General features: G+C 30.0%; 1 protein-coding gene across 3 annotated transcripts in view; it reads right to left on the reverse strand.

Moving 5' to 3' along the window:
• Nucleotides 1-1,659: 1,659 nt before the first annotated feature.
• LOC134695797 (phospholipid-transporting ATPase VD-like) overlaps nucleotides 1,660-24,633 on the reverse strand; it is a 36,829-nt gene continuing 13,855 nt past the window's right edge. For 2 of the 3 annotated variants that reach the window (XM_063557206.1, XM_063557208.1), the window contains 17 exons: nucleotides 24,377-24,507; nucleotides 22,716-22,965; nucleotides 21,825-21,901; nucleotides 20,664-20,885; nucleotides 16,574-16,967; nucleotides 15,942-16,106; nucleotides 15,170-15,264; nucleotides 13,489-13,615; nucleotides 12,402-12,505; nucleotides 10,761-10,841; nucleotides 9,888-10,200; nucleotides 9,100-9,302; nucleotides 8,570-8,770; nucleotides 7,510-7,590; nucleotides 7,065-7,169; nucleotides 4,843-5,030; nucleotides 1,660-3,720 (listed from right to left, as the gene is read on the reverse strand). In XM_063557206.1, coding sequence (XP_063413276.1) covers nucleotides 3,417-3,720; nucleotides 4,843-5,030; nucleotides 7,065-7,169; nucleotides 7,510-7,590; nucleotides 8,570-8,770; nucleotides 9,100-9,302; nucleotides 9,888-10,200; nucleotides 10,761-10,841; nucleotides 12,402-12,505; nucleotides 13,489-13,615; nucleotides 15,170-15,264; nucleotides 15,942-16,106; nucleotides 16,574-16,967; nucleotides 20,664-20,885; nucleotides 21,825-21,901; nucleotides 22,716-22,965; nucleotides 24,377-24,507 — 3,041 coding nt within the window. In that variant the 3' untranslated portion in view covers nucleotides 1,660-3,416. Of the gene's footprint in view, nucleotides 3,721-4,842; nucleotides 5,031-7,064; nucleotides 7,170-7,509; nucleotides 7,591-8,569; nucleotides 8,771-9,099; nucleotides 9,303-9,887; nucleotides 10,201-10,760; nucleotides 10,842-12,401; nucleotides 12,506-13,488; nucleotides 13,616-15,169; nucleotides 15,265-15,311; nucleotides 15,407-15,941; nucleotides 16,107-16,573; nucleotides 16,968-20,663; nucleotides 20,886-21,824; nucleotides 21,902-22,715; nucleotides 22,966-24,376; nucleotides 24,508-24,633 lie in introns of all 3 variants that reach the window. The other variant, XM_063557207.1, reaches the window with a different exon arrangement.

The raw sequence follows: 24,633 nt of genomic DNA on the forward strand, positions 1-24,633 counted from the left end.
GATCACACATGCAATGCAGAGTTTTCATTTCATGTTACCAAATCAATATTTTAATATTGTTGTACAACTATCTATCAAATATAGCTCAACAAAACAGCACTTTATCAGTTAAAATCTAAATAACTGTGGATTCATTTATTATTTGTTAGTTATCAATTTTCGTGGGTACAGGTAAACTATGAATTAAAATGTTCATCTTATTACAATTTTTTCTATAAGATTGTATGCACTTTAGAAAAAACATGAAATTAAGTATTCATGAAGATGCATTTGCCTAAATCTATGAAAAAGTAGCGAAAATATTAAAACAGATTCTTCCTCATTGAGGTAATAAAAAGAAAGAATAATTTTAGATTAGAGGAACTATCTATCTATACACAAATGTTTATAGCATCATTGCTTTAAATTCAACAACTATACAAATACAAGAAGAATCTTAAGTGTTTGATTGTCAAACGAAAAGTCAGGTCATGGATTATCAACTTGAACACAAATTACGATTATTATGCGACACAATAGCCAAAATTTGTCAGTTCTACAAATTTCCCTTACTGAGCAGGAGTTCCATACGGCACCCCAGAAAAAACACAATTATACCTTACAGTTTATACGCACAGGGTCGGAACCAGCCATTTTAAAAAGTGAGGATCCTAACCCAGGATAAACAGATAAAGGAGGGGGTTCCAACCACATGTCCCCATTCAAATGCATTGATCATCCAAAAAAATAGGAGGGTTCCAACATGCACAGTTGCAAGTTTTATGCACAATACATTGTTTAAACAAGGGCCCCAGATAGCTTCAAATGGTTTGTATTGTAAAAAAGAGTTGTGCAATTTGAGAACTTATCTGGATGGGAATAAAAGCGATTAGGTGTATTCCAAGGGGTTGCCATATGGAAGCGTCTTCAATAACTGTAATTAAAATTACATTCCCTAAATAATTTTCATTTCTGAAATCTAGAACAACAAAACTTCTTGAACTTTATATTCATTATTTAATTACTATTTCTGTTCTACTTCTTGTATCAATCATTCTTGAAAGAGATTAATTTTCAAGCAAATTTTGCATAATGAGCAAAAGGTAGAAAATGTTTAAAATTATTTAAATGATCAGAGCTTTTATGGTTCTTCTTATCTGAATATAAACCTATAACTATGTCAGTGGTAAATTTTCTATATATATACTTATTATTCTATAATGGGACTTTTGATTTAGCATTTCACAACTGCTTCAATGCTGAATTGTAAATTAACGATCAGAACAAATGGATTTTTTTACTTGTAAAGTTTAATATTTGTAGAAACAGCATAAAATGGATAGCTATATACTTGTTATTGAAAAATTCATGATTTCTTTAAAAGATTATCATAGAATTATAAATGCATTTCTTCATAAGAGGAAATCTTTAGCAAAATTCTCACATATAAATGACACATGAATGTATAATATTGTTTACAAATATAGGTGGGATTTTTTTTAAAACTAAATGGATAAGATGCATAATCACACTGTTATAGAATATATATATAAAACAATTGTGTGAATAATTCAATGAAACTAAAATATTACCTGTCGTAAACTTTCACACCCTCACAATAAATACACATTTTACATTATAACATATAAATATATCTTTCATTTAACAAATATATACAGCAAATTTATAACAACTCACACATACACACAACTATAGCACTAAATGAAATATGTAAGCTATGTTTCTATTGGTTAAATATATGATAGAGATCACATGATACCTGCACAAGAAACATTTGGTTAATCATATGACACATCACATGATACAAATAAATTAAATAAAATTATAAACTAATCACAAAAACCCAAATCACTGGTTTGATAATATTACAGAACATTAAATATGCCACTAACACAATTAATGGCTGGATTCCTGATATGATTTGCATAACAAAATATGTCTACAATTCTTCTTCTCATAGTACGTTCCTCCTCTCTTGGAGCACCCAAGATACAGGGTCATGAAAAGTCAAACCCCTTTATTAATCAAAACAAAAATTATCTTCTCTGCCTATTTTTTTGGTTCTTTTCACTCTTTCTTTCACTGTTCATACTTGTAATTTGAAGCTCCCATTTATTATGTTTATATTGTAAAAACTGAAAATGTGAATTTTATTCAATAAAGAGATTTTTTTTTTATTTTCAAGTAAATCTGATGCTCATTTTTATTTTCACAGCATATTATCCTTGGACAATACTCTTTACAATAGTTATAAAATGGTGTAAATGATAAAGAATTCAACAGTTTACAATTAAAAGCTACAGTTTGTCTACATTAAAACTCATATAGAAGTACTGGGAATTATTGCTTTCCCTGGTGGTGAAAACAATTGCTGCTGAATATCCTATGTTAAATATTTCACAAATTTCTAGACACGACTATATTTATAGTAAAATGATATTTTTAATATATTCTGATTTATTTATTCTAAAAACTACAAGAATTGTGAATACCTCTTTTACATAATGTCAAAATAATTACTAAATGTACGCATAACATGAGCGACAGTGATAAGTTGAGTTTGTATGCATTAAATGAATAGAGATGATTTGTTTAATTTGTCTGTATCTTTGATGTTTTGATTTCAGATTCATATTTTATTATGCTGCTTATAATTATGACTATTGTAATTCCTATCACTATTAACAAAATATGTAGGAATGAATTAATGCCCTAAAATATCAGAAACCTATTTTTTGCAAATATTTTACGTATTTTTTTTTATCTTTCTAAAGCCTAAATACAAATTACTGCACAGATGTTTTTTGACTGCAGACACATGCACTTGTTTATTTCATTAAGCTTTTAAATGACTGCTATTATCCTCCCCCTTAAGTATATTCACAAATTGCTTTAGCTTGAAAAATAATTCAAATTCCATTTCTTTTCTGGAATAAAATCAACCCTGAAAGGTTAGACCGTATTGATTTTGTCCTCTTTTGCTTAGCAATAGTTAATATTTTCATAATTTGATATATACAGTTATAAAATTCATAAACATGAAAACTTCATATCACAACTTTTGGTTGATTGTTTACTGCTAAAAAATTATCTTGCAATATCCAACAATTGCAAAAGATAACTTTTTATATTTCTAATTCATAAAACTATTTTACAACTTAAAAATCTGAATCACAATTTAATTAAACTTTTAACAATATTCACAACAGCACACACAAGCTTAAAGCTTCTCTCCCATACCTATGTTTTTATCACTTTATATATGACATATGATGCATGTCCTAATAGTATACATCTTTCATGATTTAACACAGTGAAACAGGTTAAGAAATCATGAAATGGTTAAAAATAAATGTACAAAATAAACAAAAAGAAACTGAAAGACATGGCATCAATGGATTTGTGTGAAGAAGTTATCACATTTCTGTATGTTCATAACCAGAATTTACGTGAGACTTTCCATTTCTGAATGTCACATCACCGTTCCTCTGTCTCGTATGATTAGAGTCTGGGATGTTATTGGTAAGACCATTAATATCGTTTGTATCTTTGTCAATGATATCAGGACTAGTACTACAACTTGCCACATTTCCGTCCTTTTCGTTCAGAGATCTTTCTTCCATTTCTCTCAGGTGTATCATTTCCTGCTCCTTCTCCCACAATTGAGCACGCACAATCTCATCTGGATTTATCGTCCTATGTAACACTCGAACTACAAATCTGTTAAAGACAAAATTAGTATAAATCAGCCATTAAAACATAAGCTTAAGATTGAGATGAAAAAAATGTAGGAAGTCTTATAACACTTTTAAAGAGACTCGACCAAACTAACGATTAATATTGGTTTACTTTCATTTGTAATCTTAAATACAAAAGAAGTGATAACTTTGTTAATGTATGTTCTTGACACTGGAAAATATTGTGCTGGCTTTATTTTTTGATAATTTCAGGATAAAAATAAAATTTGGAAAATATATCCTCGATTTAATTTGAAGAGAGGTTATACTATTTCTGTCTTCACATTAGGGTGATTATACTATTTCTATCTCCACATTAGAGTGGTTATACTATTTCAATCTTCACATTAGAGAGGTCATCCTATTTCTATCTTCCCATTAGAGTGGTTATACTATTTCTATGTTCACATTAGAGTGGTTATACTATTTCTATCTCCACATTAGGGTGGTTATACTATTTCTATCTTCACATTAGAGAGGTAATCCTATTTCTATCTTCCCATTAGAGTGGTTATACTATTTCAATCTTCACTTAAGAGTGGTTATACTATTTCTATCTTCACTTTAGAGTGGTTATACTATTTCTATGTTCACATTAGAGTGGTTATACTATTTTTATCTCCACATTAGAGAGGTAATCCGATGTCTATCTTCTCATTAGAGTGGTTATACTATTTCAATCTTCACTTAAGAGTGGTTATACTATTTCTATCTTCACTTAAGAGTGGTTATACTTTTTCTATCTTCACTTTAGAGTGGTTATACTATTTCTATGTTCACATTAGAGTGGTTATACTATTTCAATCTTCACATTAGAGAGGTAATCCTATTTCTATCTTCCCATTAGAGTGGTTATACTATTTCAATCTTCACATTAGAGAGGTAATCCTATTTCTATGTTCACATTAGAGTGGTTATACTATTTCTATGTCCACATTATAGTGGTTATACTATTTCTATGTTCACATTAGAGTGGTTATACTATTCCTATGTTCACTTTAGATTGGTTATACTATTTCAATCATCACTTTAGAAGTTATACTATTTCTATCTTCACATTAAAGAGGTTATACTATTTCTATCTCCACATTAGAGAGGTACTTACCTTGGTAATAGACATGTCAACAAAGTTAAGAGGACAGTGATGAAATGGATGGGTTGTGTCATTGTGTTCTGCATCACCCAGTATGGATTAGACGGATGATCAAATGAAAACCAGATGGCATTGATGACAATAGCAAATAACCAATATACCAAGAAACTTAAAATAGTGATAAGCCACTGAGGCCAAATCTGAAATAAAAATATTGTTGTATTATAATATATCGAATTCTGAGAAATTTCTGCTATTAATGTCATTTTCAAAGCATTTGCTTTCAAAAAGTTAGTTTTTTTTAATTATTTTTTTATCCTTAAAATACATGTATATAATGTACAAAAATAATATTAAAAGTCACAGTTTTACAGCACCAAGCATGCAGTTTGAAAATTTGAGTTTTTTCAGTTTCACTAGAATCATAATCGTTTTCTTAATCCAATACAAATGCCTGTTTTTAAATTAATGGTAAAGTTCTTCTTGTTCTTTTAATCGAAACTTAAAGTTATGGAAGCAAATTTTACGAGTTTCTAAAATGTTCAGTTACAGCTTTAGGAAAAATTTCATTACATTACTTAATATTAAAGAATTAAATGTTTCCTATTGTAATTCTATTGGGGTATACATTGACTGAAGCAGATATTTACACTAAAAATTTGTGCACCTTCAATGCTTTTACAAATCTATCAAATGTGTGCACCTTCTTTCATGCTTTTACAAATCTATCAAATGTGTGCACCTTCAATGCTTTTACAACTCTATCAAATGTGTGCACCCTTCAATGCTTTTACAACTCTATCAAATGTGTGCACCTTCAATGCTTTTACAACTCTATCAAATGTGTGCACCTTCAATGCTTTTACAACTCTATCAAATGTGTGCACCTTCAATGCTTTTACAACTCTATCAAATGTGTGAACCTTCAATGCTTTTACAACTCTATCAAATGTGTGCACCTTCAATGCTTTTACAACTCTATCAAATGTGTGCACCATCAATGCTTTTACAACTCTATCAAATGTGTGCACCTTCAATGCTTTTACAAATCTATCAAATGTGTGCACCTTCAGTGCTTTTACAACTCTATCAAATGTGTGCACCTTCAATGCTTTTACAACTCTATCAAATGTGTGCTCCTTCAATGATTTTACAACTCTATCAAATGTGTGCACCTTCAATGCTTTTACAAATCTATCAAATGTGTGCACCTTCAATGCTTTTACAACTCTATCAAATGTGTGCACCTTCAATGATTTTACAACTCTATCAAATGTATGCACCTTCAATTCTTTTACAAATTTATCAAATGTGTGCACCTTCAATGCTTTTACAAATCTATCAAATGTGTGCACCTTCAATGCTTTTACAACTCTATCAAATGTGTGCACCTTCAATGATTTTACAACTCTATCAAATGTGTGCACCTTCAATGCTTTTACAACTCTATCAAATGTGTGCACCTTCAATGCTTTTACAACTCTATCAAATGTGTGCACCTTCAATGCTTTTACAACTCTATCAAATGTGTGCACCTTCAATGATTTTACAGCTCTATCAAATGTATGCACCTTCAATGCTTTTACAAATCTATCAAATGTGTGCACCTTCAATGCTTTTACAAATCTATCAAATGTGTGCACCTTCAATGCTTTTACAACTCTATCAAATGTGTGCACCTTCAATGATTTTATAACTCTATCAAATGTGTGCACCTTCAATGATTTTACAAATCTATCAAATGTGTGCACCTTCAATGCTTTTACAACTCTATCAAATGTGTGCACCTTCAATGCTTTTACAAATCTATCAAATGTGTGCACCTTCAATGATTTTACAAATCTATCAAATGTGTGCACCTTCAATGCTTTTACAACTCTATCAAATGTGTGCACCTTCAATGCTTTTACAACTCTATCAAATGTGTGCACCTTCAATGCTTTTACAAATCTATCAAATGTGTGAACCTTCAATGCTTTTACAACTCTATCAAAATACAGAAAGGTGATTCCATTCTTATAACAACATCTGTATGCTGTAACCATGAAATTACTAGTAAACGTATGCCACATTGTGGCTTGTGCTGTCATGGATGTTGGATTTTTTTGGAAAATAAAATCTAACTTTAACATGCTTCTCCAATATTGTCAGCCAATCATATGTATGAATTCTTGTAAAACATAGTTATGTAATCTTGTCATATTTTAATTCAAAATTAGACAATGTGTACTTACCCATGAGAAAGTTTCCACAGCATTATGGAATAATATGATTAATACAAGTCCTACAGTTTGTGTAGTACCAAACTCCCACACACCTGCTACAGAATCAGTATACACCTGTTAATTAGAACAAAATTATGTTCACATGTATTTCATATAGCATGTACAGGGTTTTCATTTAATTAAGAATTTCAATGATGAACACACATTGTAAACATTTCAATTGATTTTGAAAGACTGTAGTTTGGAAGAAGCAAACCTTGAAGTTTGATAATGGAATTGAATTATTATCTCTAACATTTGGAATATTTTCTTACATCTGTCTTACAAATGTCTGACTAACTTTGACAAAAATGAATGCCAAAAGTACTGCCAGCATTATACCCAATTTATGACAATACATAACCATTACAGCTGTGGAAAGATTTACAGAACTTTAAATACTATTAAAACTTACCAAATAATTCAAATAAAATAAAATTGCACTTTGGTACAGAGAATCAAAAGCTGCCACAAAGAAAGATTTTCTGGTATACATCTATAAGAAAGGAAATTTATATTCTAAAACATGTATATATTTTATTGATTTGGTATTTACATTGTGTCATTAGATCAAGTTTATTCGTTATTTATTCACTTGTGTAAATATGTCTTTTGATTGAGTTAAGCCATTTTAATTGATATTTGATAGTGTTTCTTTGTATGTTGTTAACTTGTGATGTTACAATATTGTTTTAGATAAGGGTGAAGGTTGGTACCTATTCAAACATTTAAACACACTGCATTTGTTTGCACCTGTCCTAAGTCAGTTAACATTTTATATACATTGTGACTTGGTTGGAGAGTTGTCTCATAGACATTGGCAATCATATCACATCTTTTTATTGTTACCTACTAACGATTTTAATTCATTTGTTAGATCAACCATATGTAAAATGAATGGGTCAATACCAAATATAAGATCACTCGTCCACTGCATCAAATAGATTATCTTATACCAAATTATTTCGGAACTAATTTGGAAAAAATAATCATACACCATAATATTAGTCTTTAAAACATGAAAAAGAAAGATGTAAACGATATTTTCATCAAAGCTTGGAGACAGAGAATGTTTATAAGCCTTATATTACAAGTGAATCTATGAACGTCTGCCCTATAAAAGTATACAGTAAACAGGAAGTTGTTAAGTGATGAATCTGTAAACACATCACATGGTAAAGCTGACTTATATAAACCATAAACCCAAATTTCAGAAATCCTGAATTGTAATTCTTGAGAATAATGTGACAAAAATCTTCAATTTAGTTATCATGTGTAAAATGATACAAGTGTTCAGTAAACAGGATTATTTAAACCCTGAAACCAAATTTCAGAAATTCTTAATTTGTAGTTTTCGAGAAATATGCAACAAAAATATTCATGGGACGGATCGACAGAAGGCTTTATGGATAGATGGACAGACAGTTAAAACAGTATACCCCCATTTTTTATAGTGGGGTATGATTATAACTTACTTGATCCTCTGAACCCATTTTATAAATAGTAGGAAATTGCAGCAGTGTTTCAGCAGATAAATCCCTATCTAATATTCCATTGATAATTGGAGGTAATGATGTATATAACACATGCTGGAACATCAGGTGTATACTGTCAAACTGTACTGCTCCCGACCAACCAGCATATAACTGGTACCAAAATATGCAGAACACAGTCACCTGAAAATGAAAGTAGAAAGTGAAACTAAAAGTGTAATGCACAAATTCACTTCAAATATAACTGATTCTAAAATATGCAGACCACAGTCACCTGAAAATGAAAGTAGAAAATGAAATTTAAAGTGTATTGCACAAATCCAATTCAAATTTAACTTATTTTAAAATTTTAAAATATGCAGAACACAGTCACAAGAAAAAGAAGCGGAAAATTAACCTACAAGTGTATTTTTCAAATATACTGGTCACACTTAACTAAGAGATGACTGTAAGGTTGTAAACAAAACAGTTATGTTCACCGGGTTTAATCAAAATAATTAAATTAGACTTACCAAGCTTTTATAAAACATAAACGCAGAGAATCTTGATAGTCTAGTGTAGCACCAATGACCATGTACCAATAATAACTTTTGAAGGAAACAAAATCTTGATATTGCAAAGTCAGATGCCATGACAGCCTGCATTCCTTCCTGTCCTGATATACCCACTCCTACGTCTGCTGTCTGTATCATACTCACGTCATTAGCTCCGTCACCTGCAATATACCAGTTACAGTTATAAACAAGAGAACATGACAAAATATAGCTGAAATTTCTTTAGCCCCTTTTTCCTCTGTTATATGTGAAACATTGTTCATAAAATTTGAAAGAAGTAGAAGTTGCACACAAGTTGTAGGAAGTATCTTCTCACTTGTTATAATATTGAAGTAAAATAAACAAAAGAACCAGAGAAAATTGTAACGGATATTTCTTTAGCTCTTTTCAACTCCAATATTTGAAAGAAACTTTTTCATAAAATTTGAAAGAAGTATAAGTTACTCACAAATTGTAGGAAGTATATCCCAACTTATGATATTGACGTAAAAGTCCTTCCTTTTGGTTAATGATAATACAAAGGAATTGACTGCCTGATTATTTTTTACACAATACAATTTAACATAAAAGAACAACAATATCTGTATTTATACATAGTAAATAACAGGCATTATACTACTTCAATCAAGAAATCAACTTGAAATCCCTCCAATATTTAAACCTATCCATTTAGGTAATAACTATTATCTTCTAGTGGTTTTATACAGACCAACCCAAGGCTTAAAGTGAAATATTTTGAATCTTACCTATTGCTAGTGACAGTTTTTTCAGATTGTCCATAACTAACTTGACAACCAATCCTTTCTGTATGGGGGTGGCTCTGCAGCAGACAACAGATTTACACATCTGTGTCAACCTCAGAAACTTTTTCTCAAGTGTTTTCTCCAAACAGAAAGCAAGTGTTTTTCCATCTACTACCAAAGCATATTCCATTTTTTGAGTGACACCTCTAAGAGATTTTGTAGACCCCATTCTCCTCCTTGCACTGGAGGGTCTTGGTTGCTTTTTGTCTTTTTCTATCTCTCCTAATTCATGGTCTAAAAATGCTTCTGTTTCTTCCTGTAAATAAATGAAATTTTAGCAAAGTACTTAGTAAAATTCTACAAATATAAATATTTAAAAAATTATATAAGAAGTTAACATATGACAACTTTCGTGGTTTCCAAAGCACTTGCTATTTGGTTTCATACCTTGTCCAAATTGTGTATTGCTGAGACAGACAACAAATGAGAGTTTGCCATTTCAACATAATTAAGACAAATTATTTGAGATTTGGACATTCTTTTTTACTAGAGTTTTTGCCTTGCACAGGCTCACTTTGTAATTACTTGTCAGAACTGTATTGTGAATAGGCCAAACTTAAATAAAATCAAAACATTTTTTAGTTATTGTCCAACAACTGGATAATTACCCCCTTTTTAATTAATAAAAACCTATAACTCAGAAACTAAAACAAAAGGAAGCTCACAACAATAGATATGAAGTTTTATTCAAATTGGTTGAAGTGTTTATGAGTTAATGTCTGACATGTTGACAACAGACTGACAGACTGAACACAGTATACTATAATTTGTCCTGTAAATGGGCATACAAAAAGTAAGTAAATATCAAATAATTACCTTATCATTAGCATTTAATTTGATCATCAGCTGATCCTCATCAAACAGTTGTGAAGAGTGAGCTATTTCTATTGCTGTTTCCTGAAACAATATCAACAAATTACTTATCTTAAATATTGTTATACAGATTGCAAGACATTACAATAAGGGGAGATAACAAATTGATTATTTAAAATCTGGTAATACAGATGCCAAGTCATCACAAGAGTGCACACACTGAAATGTCTCTCCTTCTTTACTAATCATTGATATTATGTTGAAAGACCTAAAGGTAAAGCTTTATTACAACTGTCACATAAACTCAACATTAATCAAGAAAATGAAACATTGATCATTGAACCATGAAAATGAGGTCAAGGTTAGATGAACCATACCAGGTAGACATGTACAGCTAACAATTCTTCAATGCAACAAATATAGTTGAATTATTGCTTATAAATTAAGAAACAGACCAAAACACAAACACTTAACACTTAGCAATGGACCATGAAAATGAGGTCAAGGTCAAATAAAACCTGCGTAACAGACATATAGATCATGAAATATTTCCATACACCTTATATAGTTGAACTTATGCCAAAAGTATTAGCAAAAATAGACCATAACTCAAAAACTTAACTTTGACCACTGAACCATGAAAATGAGGTCAAGGTCAGATGACACCTGTCAGCTAGACATGTACACCTTACAATCATTCCATGCACCAAATGTAGTAGACCTATTGGATATAGTATAAGAAAAACAGACCAAAACACAAAAACTGAACTATAATCACTGAACCATGAAAATGAGGTCAAGGTCAGATGACACCTGCCAGTTGGACATGTACACCTTACAGTCCATCCATACACTGAATATACAAGACCTATTGCTTATAGTATCTGAGATATGGACTTGACCACCAAAACTTAACCTTGTTCACTGATCCATGAAATGAGGTGGAGGTCAAGTGAAAACTATCTGACGTGCATGAGGACATTGCAAGGTACGCACATACCAAATATAGTTATCCAATTACTTATAATAAGAGAAAATTTAACATTACAAAAAATCTTAACTTTTTCTCAAGTAGTCACTGAACCATGAAAATGAGTTCAAGGACATTGGTCATGTGACTGACGGAAAGTTCGTAACATGAGGCATCCATATACAAAGTATGAAGCATCCAGGTCTTCTACCTTCTAAAATATAAAGCTTTTTAGAAGTGAGCTAACACCGCCACTGTAGCCGCCGGATCACTATCCCTATGTCAAGCTTTCTGCAACAAAAGTTGCAGGCTCGACAATAATAAGGGGAGATAACAAATTGATTATCTAAAATCCCATTATACAGATTTCAAGACTTTCAAAAAGGGAAGTTTTTTTAGTTATATTCAGTGGCTTCATAACTATAATTGGGATACTAATTAGATATAGATGAACCAAAATTTAAAATATGTCAACCAAGAACACATTTTCTATAGACTTGTATGCAGTTTTGTGCATTACCAAATACTCAAATATAACTCATATCCCAATTTTGTCATTCTCAATAAAACATAGTAAAAACTTCTGAATTTACAGTGAACATATGTAAAAGGGATTATTGTTTAAATTTGTAACTGCTTATAAGTTAATACCTTGTTTAGTTTCTAATGCTCACCTGTTTATCTCCTGTTAGAACCCAGACATTAATGCCTGCTTCCCTGAGCTTTTTTATTGTCTCTGGTACCCCATCTTGTAGCTTGTCTTCTATACCAGTTGCACCTATGTTGTAAATAATTTAATTTTACTGAATATGTTTCTTTATTTCACACACTGTCCCTATTCCTTACTATTTTACTAATATTAAGGATATATGTATATATATGTATTATATTTTAATGTGCGTATTGTTATGCGTTTACTTTTCTACATTGGCTAGAGGTATAGGGGGAGGGTTGAGATCTCACAAACATGTTTAACCCTGCCGCATTTTTGCGCCTGTCCCAAGTCAGGAGCCTCTGGCCTTTGTTAGTCTTGTATTATTTTAATTTTAGTTTGTTGTGTACAATTTGGAACTAAGTATGGCATTCAATATCACTGAACTAGTATATATTTGTTTAGGGGCCAGCTGAAGGACGCCTTCAGGTGCGGGAATTTCTCGCTACATTGAAGACCTGTTGGTGACCTTCTGCTATTGTTTTTTTTATTTGGTCGGGTTGTTGTCTCTTTAACACATTCACCATTTCCATTCTCAATTTTATATATATATATAACTCTCACATTGCCACAAATATTGTCTGTCTGATGTCAGTTCATACCAGATTAAACAAATGTACAGTAATTGTAGTTTGTTGATGTGGTTCATAAGTGTTTCTCGTTTTAATTTTTTTACATAGTATGTATAGATTAGACCATTTGTTTTCCTGTTTGAATCTTTTAACACTCGTCATTTTTGAGACCCTTTATAGCTTGCTATGAGAGTTGTCGTATTGGCACATCTTCTTATATCTATTTGTTTTCTCCCCATTTTTTTCAGATATTTTCCTCTGTGCTGATACCTTGATATAAACTTAACTACTATATAAATACCCTTTCTATTGCAAGAAAACTTCCAATATATTCAAAAGCTAAATCTATGTCACTTGATATTGCCATCAATTCTACTCCCAATTTTGTACTCCATTAAGAAGCTTCCTTTTTTTCAAAATAATTTACTCAATTAATTAATACTAAACCCTACATTACGACAAACATTATAAACCTACCTAATAATTCAAAATCTTTCTCTATATCACAGGCTACGTCCATAATTTTCTGTTCCCGATCTTGCATTGCTGCTTCTGCTTCTAAGAACTTTTTCTTCCAGCGTTTGTATTCTTTTTTATGCAATATCTATAAAAACCAGAGTATAATAGAAAGTTTTCTAATGGTGAAACACAAGAATAATGCAAAAATGAAACTGAACAAAAAGATTTGTCATTTGCAAATTGCCAAATCAAATCTCTGTGAAATACCCCTTTACAGTATCAAATTCTCTACTTTCAAGAGAAACAATTGAGATTTTAAATGTATTTAATATCAGCTATAAAAACATGTATTTTGTTTATTGTACATTAGAAATATTTTGGTTTGATGTAAATAATCTGTGGATAAACATGATAAATGAGATCAAAGTTTTACAATTCCTTTCTATATATACCTAATTTACATGTGAATCTGCTGACAAAAGATGAGACCTTTATGACCTTATATTGATTTGAGTCATTTTGCAATTACATTTCAAAATAAATCAGCTTTTGATCAAATGGCCAAAGGAAGATAACTCCATGTTTAAAGAATACTTTAACAATGACATCAATGATATTTTTAGAAGATATAAGATTCCTGTACCGTGCACTAATTATGATATTTTGAAAAGTATAACATCATTTTGTAACATGAATATTTGATCATATATTTCATTGATAAATTTTTGGAAATGTTCATGGATAGGATGTATAGAAATGTATGTGCCTATTATAAGGTAGATATTGATATCAAGCCAGTACTTGAGTTTTGATTGCTTTTTAAACAATCTTTGCCCAAAATTAATGAATCTCAACTCTGTAGGAAAGGTTAGGGCAACACTCTTCAATTTAACAACAAAATATTCAGAATTTTTTAAATGCATTATTTTTAATGGTTTAATGGCAATTATTCCCCAAATATCTAAATGGGTTCTAAAAATCAAGGTCAAATTTTATTAAAGTTTTATTTGCTTTGACTGTTGGAATGATATCTTGAAATAGCAATAATTTCTCTCTCAATTTTGTCCATTATTCAACGATCTCAGTAAAATGCATGTAAACTCTTCTCCGAGTACTTATGAAAATTATGTTACAAAGTTTAAAACCTAAAGTTTTGTCTATGACTTTAAAGTCAGTCTGATGATGGAAACAATACCTGGACACCTTTATTTTAGTTTTTCTCCCAAATTAACCCAAACTGAATAGTCATAAGAATGGATGACAAATGTGACTATGCATGGTACCCATAGGACACAGAGGCATGATAATTAATTTGTTGCAGAAGGAAGAGAATCAACACACAAAATGAGGTCTTCACATTTAATAGTATAGATAATCAAATTTCTAGTGTGTTTTACTAGCAAAGACAAATATATAATATTAGCATAAACACTCTCTATGGTAATAACTATAGAATATCAAACATTCTAATAAAAAAAATCTAAATACTGTGGATTCAGTTATTTTCTTTTGATATCAATTTTCGTGGATCAAGGAAAAATAGTACTTTAATTGATATTTGAATACATGGTTTTGACAAAGTATGCACACAAGCTTATAGAAAATTTGTACTTTATACAACTAAAAATTAGTGATTTCACTTTGGTCACCAAATTAACCAAATCCACAGTAATCTATAATTAATACTAGTCTAACTCACTCTTTTAGCCATACATAATGTACGTAAGCCTTGTAAAGCATAGTTATATAAGTGATCTTCCGTGTCCTCTACAATCTTTTTATACTCCTCGTTTTCTGCAAATGGAGGGAAAAATAGAGCAAAAGCCAAATAAAAGACTTACTCTTTTTGCCAGGACTAAGGTACGCAGTCCTTGAACGGCATAGTTATATATGTGTTTTTCAGTCTCTTCCAGAACCTTTTTATGTGGTTCTATTTCTATAAACATATAGAGGTGTTAAACAAGAAAACTAAGAATACAAATATAAATTAACAAAACTGGTGAAGTTCATTGCATCATTTTTCACCCCTCTAGATGCTAAGTATTTACAGAGTAACAAAATGTCTTTTTACTATGCATACTTTTTGAAATCTCAATTATTCAAATAACTATAGCAACAGTTTTGACTTATCATTATTTTGTTGGTATAAAATTTGAATAATCACCAACCATTCAAAAGGGTATGTGAAGCAGAATAATTTAACACAAAATAGGCCTTGTGATAACTTATGAAAAATATCTAGAAAATTTAGGAGAAGGTTGTATAAACTTCTTTATAAAATTGTTTAATTAAAAGCATGAATCATGAAAGTCTAAGATTAACTTCAATTGTAAATAAAAATAAGAATAAGCATCCAAAAATAATTGAACAAACAAAATTCAGAGTTTACAAAATGTTCATTTTCTCCCCCTCCAAAAAAACAAAACCAACTTTCTCTATCTGACAGTTACATGGTGAAGGATGGTGTATACCTTTATATTTTTTATCAAGAACACTGAGAACTTGTGAATCTGCTCCTTTGGTTAATAGAATGATTTCTTTGGTTATTGGATGTTTGACGATCACAGACATACGTTTCCTTGTAGAATCAAACGAAAGGATATGTAATAAATCAAACTCTACTTCGGCACCTTCTCCTGAAATTAAATATTATTAAAATTTTAGATATATTATAACAATGATTTGCAAATACTTTTTACTCATATCAACTTGATTTCATCTAAATTATAAATATACAATTATCTAATAGCAATGACAATTATAAAAGAAAGACTGAAAAACATATAGGGGAAACAACTCTGTTTGATAATGAATAATAACTTTTTCAACTTCTTATAGTAAAATTTAAGATTTTTAGACATACTTATAAAAGTTCGCAAGTTAGAACTGAGTAAAATATTATTAGAACAAGATGTTCTCTACATAAGTACAATCTAAATTTAAGCATATTTACTGTTAATATAGGGTTGAATTCAAAAATGTTTTTCACAGCAAACATCGTTATATTTTTTTCCATTTTTAGTTTTTTATTTATGACGAAGAGAGGATGCTACAGATCTTAAAGCAACTATTAAAATGTGTCTTTTAATTAACTGTACTATACCTGGAAGATGAACGGTAACTTTTCCATGAGATCGTTTTTTGAGACAACATCCATATGTAGCTGCAGCTCGGACCAGTGCCAATTCATCAGGACTTTCAGCTTCAAATCTAATCTTAGCCATATCTGAATAAACAGATCCAGCAATACTGCCTTCTGATGGGGTACGAAGTGGGGATTCTCTGCCACCGCTACCACCATTGGCAAAAGACCAAGAATCTGTTAGTTTTGGTGGATGAATTGGTTTTTTCAAAAAGTCTACAGTATTACTGATAGTATTTATAGGAGGTAGATGTGGGTTATTCCCATTGCCATTTCGTTTACCATTTAACTTCGATAAACGTTTTTCTTGTTTTTCTTCTTCAGGTGATAAATGTACAATTCCACTTTCATCCATCTGAAATAGAAACAAATACCTCTGATTTAATTTAAATATCTCACTAAGATGACTTGGATTGATGATTTTACGATTAGTATTTAATTGACACGTTTTAACTCATAAACAAAGACAAACATTAGATATTATCAATACAGGAGGTGGATTGATTTACTTTGCTGAATATAGTGCTTTATAAAGTTTACACTTATTACTTATAGGTAAATTTCTCAGAAATATAACTCCTTAATATAAAAATTCCTTCTTATACAATGTCCTACAAGAATAAGGTCCATAAATAACTTTGAACATTTGGAACTCCACTCAACCTCATTAAACTTTGTAGAAGTAATTTTTATCATTTGTATTGTAAGGTTTACTGCAAAAAAAAAATGGCAAACATTTGTGAATGGACCCCAAAGTAAGAATAGAGTCCCTGCTTAAACTTATCTAATGATGGAAGAACAGACAGAGTTGTACCCCTTACTGGCTTCAAGAAAAAAAGTATGGAAATATGTTCAATGTATCAATTAACTCAAAATGGACTATAAATGTCCTACACTTTTTTACATTTGGTTTTCTCAGAACTGTCTTGGTAAAGCTACTCAGAATATATGTAACCAAGCCATCAAACAATGATTGACAACTTATAAGATACTCTTCAAAGTGGCAAAGAAGTTTGAAATACATTACTCTTATGCTCTTGAAATAGAACTTGCTGAAATTTTTTCTAAAATCTTGCCATTTGATGCAAATTTAACCTAGCCTAATATTGCAAATGTGCACTTATAAGTTTGGTATTGAGCAGTGCAAATGGGTAATTTATTGTGTGTTGACTATAAAGTCAGGACTGATAGCTAAAATCAAATGTTTAAATTTCTGCAATAATTACAAATAAAACAAGAATATACTTTAGTAAATCATTAACATTAAGAGAGAGTCCTCAAAGCATTAGGATCTGTTCTTGTTATAGCATTAAAACTATTTGGCATCTAGGAAGCTTATACCTTAAATGTGTCTAATGTTGACAAATTGAACATGTGTAGAGTAATATATTTTCAAAAAGAAAAGCAATGATACATTCAGTTATCTTTTATAGAAGAAAAATGATAAATTTATTCTTTCCTTTAAAAAAATATTATATATACCATGCACTTAGACAACAAAAACTATTTGTTTGTATGAAAAAAGTATTTAGTTTTGTGGTATTTATGTTAAAGTAACTTAAATTGTATTGAGAATACGCAAATAAAAAATGAAAAGGTACAAGCTTAAACCAGATCCTCTGCAAATTTGAAAAATTTGGAAAAACAGCATGGAGTTAAAAGAATAAAGATACATAAAATATAGACTTAACCCTTCCTTTTAAATACACATTAGAGGTCAAACCTAATACACATAATGGGTCAAGTTTTTTACCATTTTTTAAAAGTACCAGTAGGCTTATAGAGTACCTTTACCAAGCATTTCTATCATCTAGCTAATCCTTTTATGCAGGACCATTTCCTAGTTTATATTGAGTAAATATTGCCCTATACAACTCTAAACTAAGATATATATGAAGTATTTATCATTTGTATTTTCCTAGGTGTGTCGTTATTTAACTTATTTCAATTTTCATGATTTTATAAGATCTTAAAAATTGAAGGCTTTAATTGAAGAATTTTATAAAGAATTTGCTTCAAGTTGACATTTGGTATCACTTTGGACAAAATATTCATGCATATATCCAATGACACTAACACCACAACAAAATATTCAGGGACACATTTTATACTCATAAGATCAACTTTTGTTTCCACATTTAGTTTTTTTCAAAACAACAAATTTGCATTCCTACAACTTGACTTCGACACACAATAAATTATAAGCGTTTGTTTAATTAGGTACATATGTTTTGACAATAAGTATTACCATTTCCAAATGGATGTCTTCCTGAAAACAATGTATAGATGATAATCACACTGCAGTCTAGTTACTACATGTCAAGGCTGTCCTGTTATAGCTAATTTCCTAATGTGTGTGGAGTAAGATTTTGGTTGGGTTGCTTGCTTTATTTGTATAAATGTTAGATGAAGCATTGAAGTTAAGATTGACGTCTGCATACAATATAGACAGGCATAGTTAAACCTTATATTTACATTTGATTTATTGTTGGCCCATTTATAATTGTACAATATACAAATAAAACAAGCAAGCTAACCAAAGTCTTATTCTACATGCATTAGGAAATTAGCTCTAAAATATACAGGAAACAAGTTAATGCCATTCTTTTTTTATTCCTTATGTATAAATGGATAAGTTTGTAAATTTTTGTTTCAAAGGACAAAAATTAAACAAAACCCCTAAAAAATCTGAGACAGTTATCTCTGACATTGTTAGAATGACAATCTGATGTTCAATATATGTTTTAATAGAACAGCCTTTATGTGTATGGTATGATATAAATATGATATATATGGGAAAAAAATTATTTGATTCTACTAAATAAAACTGTACTTAGAACATGATATATTCACAACAGGTAATAAATGACTTTGTTTCACATAACAAATTCAATGAGGAATTTTCAGAGAATCAACCTCAAAAGTGAAGGTAAAGAAATGAAGTACAAAACATGGCAACAATAAATGTAAAATCCAAAAAATCAGCCATTTAAATAGAACTGAATTCATTAAAACTGGTTCATAATCAACCAAAATATTCCAATTTTACCAAGACAGATGCACGCTCGCTGAAGCTAGTTTAAAATATAACCTTTACTTTTTAGGGCATTGTAAATATTTTTTACATTTTAATATTTACATGCTAATTAGTGTGTTAAAATAACATTGTTAGGCAATTTATAACCAACCAAAATATTTATACTCCATTTTCTTTTTTTTTTGAATAGGCAGATGAGAATAAATGAGATTGAAAATTTTGGCACAAAGAGGAAAAAAAATCCTTTTCAATTGAATGAATGTTTTTGTTGTTCTTCCCAACAATGAAACTGATGACTAGGACAAACAATCAAACCATCTTTTTGGACTGAAATGTATGAATAGGTGGTAAAATCTTCAAAATAATGGACCCTTAAGAATGAATGAACAATGAAAGCTATGAAAAGAGATTGTCCACTTACAATGTATGTCAGAAAGTTTTAAACAGAATCTTAAGCCAAAACCTCCCTAATCTAGCATCTAGTATCAAACTCGGTTTTGTAGCAGGCCACATATTTTGGCTACTTTAAGTTAACTTTGGTATATTAAAAACAGAAAAATTCCATGTGAAATGATATTTTCTCACTTTATTTCTAATTTCGGAATGTTTAAGTATGGCAATGAATTATGTGACAATTACGTTTTAATTGATTTTAAATAATATTAACTACATGAATGATCTAATTCTGATTATAGAAGACGTAGTATGAATCTAATACAAATACAAATAAACACAGTGGTTAGTATTACAAGTGAGAAAGTGAAACACCTTTATAATAGCAAAGATTCTAATAGGTAATTTTCTACATGAATGATTACTCATCCATTTGTAAAATCCTATTACTTACTAGCAAGATGTAAAGACGACACACTTTTTAACAAAACAGTTCACTTAAATAGGAAGCTAGTAAGCCAATTACAAATAACACACAGTTAAAACTATTAACAAAGAACTATCTATGTGAGAAAAAGATAAACAAACTGTATCCCTGTCAAGTGATTGACTGGTACCTACCAAATCTTCATGAGCATGAGTTGTTACAACAACAGTATTACAAATGGCCATCAGCAGGAAGAAATCTTGTATTTTCTGACTTTTCTGATATTCCATCTCGTTATAATTAGTTGATCTTCCACCACTGCTGTCAACAGTTACTTCTACATTAGTCAAACTCCGCAAACTCATTGTCATTACTTCTCGGAATAATCCTGGCTCTATTTTTAGATTTTCCATAGTCTATAAAAGAATTAAATATTTTTTTATCATGAATACAGTTTGGACTAATTTTGTAATACAGTATGTTTCAGTTTAAAAAAAATTTAATGGGCAAGTATTTCAAGACGACCCGTGTTTTATATATGTAGTCATTATATAATATAAGCAAAATTATGCATGTTTTATTAAAGGCACTCAAAATAGAATTCCTCTGAAATTTTTTAAAATTTTAACATCTTGAAGATGAATCTGTATAACATTTGATTAAATTATGTCTAAGCATTTTTAAGGAAGTGTGACAAAGGTTATCACATTGTGCCAACTCAGCAAATCACTACAACTTGGATATTAGTTTTTAAAGTTACAGTGTTAAGAAATTATCTTTTAAAACAAGAAAACTAATTAAATGATGAGTGACACTCAATCAAAGCAAAACAAAGCAGTTTAATTGTATTACAAGTACCATAAGCCACTCCCTTACTTGTAACAATTGAACGTCCTCAAATTTACAAAATTTAAACCCTCTAGCAAACTGTTAAAGACATTAAATTACTTTTAAAGTAAAACTTGTTATTTTTACATAAATCAAATGTAACAAGAATATGCCTAGTACATGAGTTAATTATCAGTGTTGTTCAGTCACAAGTTAAATATTTTTGGATATCTGAATTCTTTGATTAGTTATTCCTTTTATTACATTGCCACAATGGGATTTTTAGAGGAATTAAAGAAGAAAATGTAAGGAACTATATATTTTTTTACACATTTACAGTTGCTTTGATGCGACATATTGACCATGCCTATTGTTGTATAACGTCAGAGGAGTGAGACAACTGAATTTATTTCATATGTGAAATATTGGCTCTTATTTCACTGTGAAATCACTGTAATTCATTACAAGCAATGTAATCATAGTTCTAAACAAAGCCTGTATAAATGTCAGATAATATATGCACTTACTGAGCTTGATTTACTAATATTAGTTCCTATAGAATATCTGCTGTCTGTTTCACTGTCGTCTATATTCTCGTCAAATTCTAGAAATAAATAATATATTAAATTTAATTGTTGTTTAATATAACCATTTAATGTTAATATTCTGGAAGCAGTTAAAAGATATTGGTAGCTTTTAAACCAAATACATGTATACTACAATTCAAAACTAATACTTTCTCAATATTAGGAAATAGTCAGTAAAATGTTATAATTTGTTTTCCAGACCAATGATTATAATATATTTTAGATTGCCATATTAATCAATTCATCATAGTACTCCAATGCCTTATCCAATCAGGTGAAATCTAAAGAATCATTGTAAGACTTTGTGTGATTTAATCACCGTAATGTAATTATGACAGTTGGATACATCTTTATGTAGTTAAAAGAATGTAGGTTAAGTATGACTTAAGAACATATATGTCTATGATATAAGATAATTTTTTAGATGATTTCTCAACAATACCCAATAAACAGTGTTCTTAAAATATTGTTATTATAAAAAAGAAGATGTGGTATGATTGCCAATGAGACAACTGTCCACAAGAGACCAAAATGACACAGACATTAACAACTACAGGTCACCATTTGGCCTTCAACAATGAGCAAAGACAAGACCGCATAGTCAGCTATAGAAGGCCCCAATAAGACAAAGTAAAATTATTCAAACGAGAAAACTAATGGCCTTATTTATATAAAAAAAAAATGAACAAAAAACAAATATGTAACACATAAACAAACAACAACCACTGAATTACAGGCTCATGACTTGGACAGGCACATACATAAATAATGTGGTGGGGTTAAATTGATTGTTACACAAATTGATTCTAAGAAAAAATATACTATACAAACCTGGAGCGTGTGGATAATCAGTCCCCCATATTGTACATGATTTGAATTCCATCTCATTCTCTGTTAATGTCCCAGTTTTATCAGAGAATATATATTCAATCTGTCCGAGATCTTCCGTAATGTTTAAAGCTCGACACTCCATTCTTTTATCACATTTCTCGTAATATAAATCCAGATCATAGTTAATAAAGAAAACTTGTCCTAGTTTGACCAGTTCTATTGACACATATAAGGCTAATGGAATCACAGTCTGAAATAAACAGAAAATCATTCTGAAAAGCTTCTGAGAAAATATGTGGAATGGGAGAATAGTTTATCTGATTTACCATCATTTTCTAGCAGCCTTTGGATTATAAAATATACATTCATGATTTTGACAGTTGGTTATTGGTACTTTGTTTTCAGATTCTAATCTATTCAGATTTCGATGTAGAAGCTGTGATTGCTATGTGCAAGGGGTTCATTTTCTAACTCAGAACAAATAGTTTCTATCTCTTTAATCCAAATTTTTAGTTTGTTAAAGGGTGTTGCAGAGTGGTGTTAGAAGTTCAAGTACTGTTGTACTAGCTGGTCAATTCTGAAGATGCCAATTTAAATCTTGCAATGTATGAGCCTTCATGATGAGAAGTAAATGAAAAAAAAGCTTTGGACGCAACAAAATCATAAGTTGTTGTTTTCAATTTTATTCAATTTCAAATTAGCTATTAATATTTTCATTCATTTGTTTTCTTGAATTAAGGAATTTTTTTTTTTTAAATATCGGCCAATAAAATGCTACAACTCAAAATCAGAAGAAATATTACTAAAACATTACAACACCAGCAAAAAATGTTTATCAAACTAATAATTAGATTTGAAAATCCCATTGTTAACGAATGTCCACATATATAGTTTAAATGATAATAATGTTTTCATAATAAGTCAAAACGCAAAAATATCAAATCAGCAAAAACCTTGCAGTCTTTGTACTTCAATATTCTTTTAACATTTTTTTTAATCACCTTGTTTTAAATGTTTCAACGTAAATTTCATTATCTTTAAGATTCATAGAATCAAATTTCATTTCATCTTATAGCTAATACATAACTGATATTGATTTTTCTGAAATTGGATATTACATGAAATATATGAAATAAAGATAACCTTTTGTTTTATTTGGTTATACACCTTTTTCATACCTTTAATGAATAATGATTTTAAAATGACTTTTTAAAAAAATGCATTGATTCAGTTTACTTTCTAACAAATAAATGTAAAATTGTGTATAAAATAACCTGGTCAGCATGGGCAACTGTATGTTTATAGATGAATTATTTGTGAAAGCACATATGTTACAACATTGTGGTATGGTAGACCTTCACATCATAATGAAAATTCAGAATTCCTTATATCTTTGATGCCTTTGGTCACAATATTTTTTCAATAATTTGTTTTTGTTTGGAAATTTATTTGATGAATAGTAATGCATCTATTCAGAACTAAGGATACTTCAAACATTCTACTGCAATTAACTTAATATATTAGAAATTTTAATTATAGAACCTAGAATAAAATACACTGAGAATTTAAAGAGTCAATCAGTATAGGATGAAGGAGGGAGAGTATGTCTGTTTATTACACCCCTTCCCTTTATATAGTTGAAAGGAGTTGACAGTATGTACCTGGAATAATATAATGTAGGTAAAAAATACAACAAATCCCTGGAAATACGGATTGTACCATTCCTCACTCTCAAACGGGATAAAAGGGACTATGGTACTGTCTTCAAAGGCTCCTAACCATACTGCACTCACTGAAAAGGAAAAAAAGAATTTGATATTTTTAACCTTGATGTTAGCTATTAAATACAGAGGATTGTCATTCCTGTGATATCAATTTTCTTATATTTCATTAGTACAGGTAAACCACAAATTTAAAT

This window comes from Mytilus trossulus, chromosome 14 (assembly GCF_036588685.1).
Source record: "Mytilus trossulus isolate FHL-02 chromosome 14, PNRI_Mtr1.1.1.hap1, whole genome shotgun sequence".
In the NCBI taxonomy this organism is placed as follows: Eukaryota; Metazoa; Mollusca; class Bivalvia; order Mytilida; family Mytilidae; genus Mytilus; species Mytilus trossulus.